A 6,892-nucleotide genomic window follows, 5' to 3' on the forward strand; every position below is an offset into this window, starting at 1 on the left:
TGCTAATGAGCTCTGCTCACCCCGCCCCTCTCTTCTGTGGGTGCCGAGCAGTACGGTTTACTTTAGCCGCGGAACTTGCTAACTAGCACATATTAGGAAAGGCAATTTGCAAAGATTCATAAAAAACCTTATACTCACTTCTTGTGTAGATGAAGCTTGATCACAAATGATTCGCGTGAATATAGACGTATTTAGGCAGATCGGGGATCGACGCATTCCCTTCAAAACGAAAGTAACGTTAATCCTCTGCGTCTTCAGCAGCTCAGATGTTGGGAGTAAATGACGACTGCTATGTTCATTATTACATCCAACAACAAAACACCTCAATTGCTTAATCGGAGACATTCTTGTCTTCCCCTGCACTGGAGTCGACACAATGGCGGACTGATGACAGCTCACTCAGGGCAGGTCTAAGATAAGACGGCCTTGTCAATCAACTATCGTGGGAGGGGCCTGTGCAGAACTACATCATTATAACAGGAATCTCAGAACAGCCCGATTTGAGAAAGGGGATTTTAAAATAGGGATTTAAAAAAAAACACTGGGTGGATTTTTATCATTATAGGATGGATGTTTACACACTTCCAACACACATTTATGTTCAAACAACAACAAAAGTGAATTTTGCATCCGATGACCCCTTTAAAAAACTAAGAAACCACAGTATTCATCCATAGCAATGCATTCATGCAACATTTCACTGAAGAGGAGAACATCTGGGCAAAACTATATAGCGATTACATACGAGATTAAACAGAAGCCTTGCTGTATGAGTGACACAGACTCATACAATCATGATTCTCCCTCCATATCACTGACAGAGATGTGAAATTATGGCATAAAAATCATAGCTGTAGTGTAATACTATGAAGGCTTTAATCTAGGTCAGGAAGGGAAGATCTGACCCTGTTACAGAGGCAGAGAGCATCAATTAATCATTTAGACTGACTCTAAAAGCACTCACAATATCAAGACACACTGTCCTAATGGACTCCTTTATGGCTTTACAACTACGTGTTTAGTATAGCTGAATAAGAGCCTATGGATTTTTGCTTACTGCATTTTTTATATTCAGGGGACAAATGGAAAAATTAAAAATTGAATTATAAGGAAATATAATGAGTACAGATTAGGCTAGTGTGGGAGAGAAGTTGTAAATGGCAACGAAGCAACAGAACTCATACTACCCATATTCACACTGTATAGAACATACTTTGTTAATGGTTACAAATTAAGTTTCAAATCAAATGTAGTACAGCAAGCTCTATCTACCACACTTTTATCTTCCTGCTTTCCATATATGGGCTGCTATAACTGACAGTTAGAAATATCCTCCTTCTGACTGGTTAAACAAAGAATATGACTCTCACAGCACCTTTAAACTTGCTGAACTTCAGTAACCGCTGTTACCAAAATATGAAACAAGTGTTATTAAAGCCAGACGGAGAGAGAAGAGAATGTGGATGAACTTACTGTTATAGAAAGAGCCAAACAAACAAAAGTGAAGCGCTTGATGTGGGCCTTTGTCTTGTTGCTGGGGTTATTCTGGAAAATAAGAACAAAGACAAACAGCACATGTCAAGAAAGCAGTTAATTTCTTTGTCAGAAAAATGTGCAATGTAAGAGGGCTGTTTTGAGCATTTAGAATTTTTTTTAAAGAAATTGATCTTTTTATTTAGCAAGGGTGCATTAAATTGATCAAAAGTGACAGTAAAGACATTTATATTATGTTACAAACATTTCTATTTTTAATCAACACTGTTCATCAAAGAATTCTAAAAAATGTTTCACAGTTTCCACAAAAATATTAAGCAGCTGAACGGTTTCAACATTGATTATAATAAGAATTTCTTGACGACCAAATCAGCATATTAGAATGATTTCTGACGGATTATGTAACACTGAAGACTGGAGTAATGACTGCAATGAATGAAAATTCAGCTTTGCCATCAGCAATAAATTACATTTTAAAATATATTAAAATAGAAAACAGTTTATGTGACACTGTAGACTGGAGTAATGACTGCAATGAATGAAAATTCAGCTTTGCCATCAGCAATAAATTACATTTTAAAATATATTAAAATAGAAAACAGTAATTTTAAATTGCAATAATATTTCACAATCTTGCACAAAATGCAGCCTTGGTGAGCATAAGAAAATTCCTTCAAAAAATATTACAGACCCCAAACTTTTGAACGGCAGTGTAGATCATTTTTATCCATAAAGGTATTAGCTACAGTTAGCCAGACACCTGTGGCCAGAGAATGTTCCCTCACTTCCCGAGGACTTCCTAATCGTGGATCCTGCTGATCCTTTTTCTCCGGGCAAACATCCATAAATAACACCACACTACTGTGCGCCTTTTTTAATTACAGTCTCTGGGACTCTAGCTGCAGCTCTGTCTCCATGAACCCACTCTGTTTACCCAAAAAATAATTGCTTTGTCATGATAATAGACATACTGCAGCATTAGCACACAGAAAAGGTGGAAGATATAAACTAATTTTGTCATCCCTTAAGGGGATGAGACAAAGTTAGACAATGTGGTATAAATAAAAAGCAAATAAACTCCTTTTCCTGGTCTTTCAGGCAGGATACTGTGAGACAAAGATGGAAAGCTGTCATTTTAACTTAAGTATATATGTGGAGGATGATTAGTTTTAAACATTCAGAGAACTGTATGATTAAGGATTAAAAACATGTTAGTTTAAGGTAAAACAACAACATTTACCTTGTCAAATGCAGGGTAAACAGCTCTGAGTTCAGTGAGCCATCCATATGGCATATGACCCACTGGATATGTTGCTGTGAGAACTGCGACAGCCTGGAAAACAATGGTGAGATGATGGTAACATTAAACACCCACAATTTCATCTGTTTATAATGAATGTTTCTATTGTAGAGGAGCTGAGTGACGTAAAATACTTCTGACATCTAGGCACCAAGCAACTAATCTGACAATAAAGCTTGTTTCATCATTATAAATATTGTTTAAACCTCGTTTAAAGAGTATATTATAGTAGGTCTGAGGGGGAAAAGTACTACAATTGGCCTTCAGTGGTAAAGTTGGCCCATAAAGCACTGGATGCAGATGAGATGCAATTATGCCACATTAACAACTATGATGAAATGAGTTTTATTCAGTGTTATTTTAGAATGAATTATGTACTATTAAAATATTTATCATTACTTTGAATTAGCTTTTATTTTTGTTTTCATTTATATCTTATAATTTTATTATGTGCTTTTCCATTTTTATAATTTTTTGTATTTTTTAAATATTTCTAATTAGCTTTAATTATTTTACTTCAGTATTATTTTTAGTAATTTATCTTAAATTTATTTTATTTCGGATGGTTGCCAAGGCAACATTTCTACATTTTTTATGTTTAAGTCTAATATCATCTAATATCATCTTTCATTTAATATTTATATTTTAATTTATTTCAGGATTATTTCAATTACTTAAAACAATTTTTAATAGTTTTAGTTTACCATAACAACTGGTTTTATTCACTGGATGCATAATTAAATATGGACACTATATATGCATTTTCCATTTCTATAGTCCCAACTAAAATCATAAATGTAACAATTCTTATTAAAGTGCTGCTCTGTTTTCATCTGATGGCACATCAGTTAAAATAAAAACTGGTGTCAACATAGAAAAAGAAAATAAAATGTTTCCCCATCCAGCTCAGTATATTTTCATAGCAAAAGAAGCTGAATTTCGCTGTGAATTAATTGCTAAATTTAAGTATTAGCTCAATATTCACACATATGCTGTTTCAATCTAAATGACTGAAAATAATGATAGTGACTATAATTTCATATCTAAATACTGTAAAGGCATGCGTGTTCTTGCCATGGGACACACTAACCTCTGTGGCAGCTGTGCTTCCTTTCAGATCCCGTGACACAAACAGGTTGACGATGGGTCTGCTAATCCTCTGCGTAGCCAGGATGAGAGCCAACGGCCACCAAAAGCTTAGCATCTTTTTAATAGTGGCGTCACCCTATTACACAGAATGAGGCTCAGTATATAGCACGGTTTTAGGATTCTCACAGGTTTGATGGGGCAGAGCAAGAAAAAATGAGTATAGAAAACCAATAATCTGACCAATGTAGCTGTGATACTGAACTGAGAAGGTCACATAGGTTGAATTGCTGTAAAGAGAGTCACTGGACATACCCCAACCTCAGGTCCACTGGAGTCTGGGATGCTATCATGAACGTTCCTGTAGTAACCCAAACCAACGACAGTGAAGCGTACCAAGGCGCCCATATACAGAGAAAGGATTGGGATCAACAAGGGCTCTACACACTCCAGGTGACTGTGAAGCAAAATAGAGACAAACACAATCTAGAGAGAGAGAGAGAGAGAGAGAGAGAGAGAGAGAGAGAGAAGCAACTGTGTAACCTGATTACAATGACAGTGATAAATATAGCCATTCTCGTGGCACATACAGACTCTATTATTAATTCAAATCCAAATACATCATTAATAAAAACAAATTACACCATGACTATGACATGCACAGACACATAAACCATTATCTTCGCTTCAATTATCCTTGGTTACACAACCATATTCACATTCTTATAAACATACCAATACAGAAAAGAGTGTAAGAAGACATAAATCAAGCAATGAAATGCTGATTTGATGAATCTGACACATACCTGTGCAACGACATCAGAAATAGACGCACATCCCACCAGGAAACTGTGCTTGTGCTTCAGAAGGATTCCAGCATGAGTCCAGGCCTGAAACCACAGACATGAGCTAGGGCTGGACGATATGGCCAAAACTGATATCACGATATATTTCTTAATTTCGGTCGATACGATATAATTCCGATATGTATATCGAAATATCGGAAATGTGTTTAAAAATCATATCACCGTTATTTAAAAAAATTATATCGCGATACATATTGATATTGAATTATTGTCCAGCCCTAACATGAGCTAATTGTCACTGACTTGCACAATACAATATGCTAATCCAGGCCAAGCACTCCTTAATGGAAAGAAAGAGATGGAGCAGGGACCCCCGTTACATATTACATTAAATTGTCGGTTTATTTTAGTCCTATAGTACTATTTTTGTTATTATATACTATACTGATTGTAACCTTTAAAGCATCATTCATGAGTTTTATATTACAGTATACATCACAGTTCAAAAGTCTTGGTTTGGATTTTTTTAACGCATTCATTTAATAAAAACTTGAGAAAAATCAGCAATATTGTGAAAAATATGTTTAAAATGTAATTTATTCCTGTGATTGAAAAGCTGAATCGTCAGCAGCCATTACTCCAGTCTTCAGTGTCACACGATCCTTCAGAAATCATTCTATTATGTTGCACATATGTTGCTAGTTCTAAACAAGCTCCTTAATCTTTTTGTGGAACCGTGATTCATTTTTTAGGATTCTTAGCATTTATATGAAATAGGAATCTATGACTTTTGTATTGACTACAAAAAAAGTTGTAGAACTTTAGCTTCTTAATTTTAGCTTTGTTAATATTGTATTTTTCTTTCATGTAAATTTCCATTTGTTCACAGTAAAAAAAAACTTCCTGAGTTCAAGCAATAATTGGCAACCCCCGGCAATGCCACATTTCATCCCCTAGGGGTCATGGACCCCCTGTTAACTGGGTACGCTCTCTTGAGACTTAACACTTTAAACAAAACACTGCTGCAGTTTAACCTCCGTTGAGAGGCACAGGATGTTCGCGTGGGCTGTTCATCCAACGGAGCTTGATGGTTTTCCAGATCTGAATAGGCTGTGATGCATGGCCTTATCACGCACGCTTATACACACATACTCTATGCCATCTGTGCCGGGCAGACGAGCCAGATCTGGCGGTCAGAGCAAGAACACATTATGACACTACAGCTAAATATCCAGGGTTGAGACGTCACGATACACTCACCATGGCGTCAAGTAAAGGAAAAGCAGCCAGATAGAGAAACGCCTTCCGGGTCTTACTCCCCACAGACTCATCCACATGATGCAGTTTGTTAATGATGTAATAGCCCAGAGTTGTGTAGGCTAAACAAGAAAAAGTGAGAACAAGATGAATATGTATTATAATAAATAATTATATAACATTATATTCAACATTATGTCTTTGCTGCCAAAACTGGCACAAATAACATGCAAGGACAGAGAAATGTATAATATAATATAATATAATATAATATAATATAATATAATGCTGGAATAGGCTTCAGCATTCCCACAACATAACACAGAATATAAGTTCTCGTGTTTCCCATTTCTCCAGTGTCTTTTCCCTTTTCCCAGGAATGTGTGCTGTGACGTGATCCACAGATGGATGACACCGCTCTACCAAACTCTCTGACTGCACAAACGGCCATAATTGAGACCGCACACAAGATGATGGAGAGTGTCCATGTTATGCTAACAGACCATAAGTCCTTCATTTAAAAGCACACCACGTGTGGTGGACAGGTGGTGGCTTAGTGGTTAAAAATTCCTGCCTTCTTCCAAGAAGCTGGTGGTTTCTATCCTATATCCCTCAGGGTTACCGTGGTAACATTCTTTCTCCATGCACTCATAGCAGTAACTGCCATATGGGCACTGCTGAGTGGCTGAAAATGGCTCTGATTTCTTGCTTTGTATGTAAATGGCTATTTGACTAAATGCAACTGTATTTGGGGTACAGAAGCTGACATATTCAAGGTAAATATCCTTTATAGTTTATAGTAGGGCTGCACGATTAATCGCATGCGATATTTAACGCGCATCTTGTCAGAAAGACGGTTCTGTAATCAGCGGTAAATCTCCATCACCTGCGTTCTTTCACATTGAGCAGCATTAACTACACAGAGCCGTTGTTCACTGACGAGCTGCGC

General features: G+C 36.6%; 1 protein-coding gene across 1 annotated transcript in view; it reads right to left on the bottom strand.

Moving 5' to 3' along the window:
* Positions 1-6,892, bottom strand: part of LOC107701025 (progressive ankylosis protein homolog B-like) — a 19,999-nt gene that overhangs the window by 5,014 nt on the left and 8,093 nt on the right. The window contains exons 4-9 of the mRNA XM_016502926.1: positions 5,947-6,065; positions 4,687-4,770; positions 4,196-4,366; positions 3,885-4,019; positions 2,735-2,827; positions 1,474-1,545 (exon numbers count right to left, since the gene is read on the bottom strand). Of these exons, the coding sequence (XP_016358412.1) occupies positions 1,474-1,545; positions 2,735-2,827; positions 3,885-4,019; positions 4,196-4,366; positions 4,687-4,770; positions 5,947-6,065 (674 nt within the window). The remainder of the gene's footprint in view (positions 1-1,473; positions 1,546-2,734; positions 2,828-3,884; positions 4,020-4,195; positions 4,367-4,686; positions 4,771-5,946; positions 6,066-6,892) is intronic.

This window comes from Sinocyclocheilus anshuiensis, unplaced genomic scaffold (assembly GCF_001515605.1).
Source record: "Sinocyclocheilus anshuiensis isolate Anshui unplaced genomic scaffold, SAMN03320099.WGS_v1.1 scaffold1143, whole genome shotgun sequence".
Taxonomy (NCBI): domain Eukaryota; kingdom Metazoa; phylum Chordata; class Actinopteri; order Cypriniformes; family Cyprinidae; genus Sinocyclocheilus; species Sinocyclocheilus anshuiensis.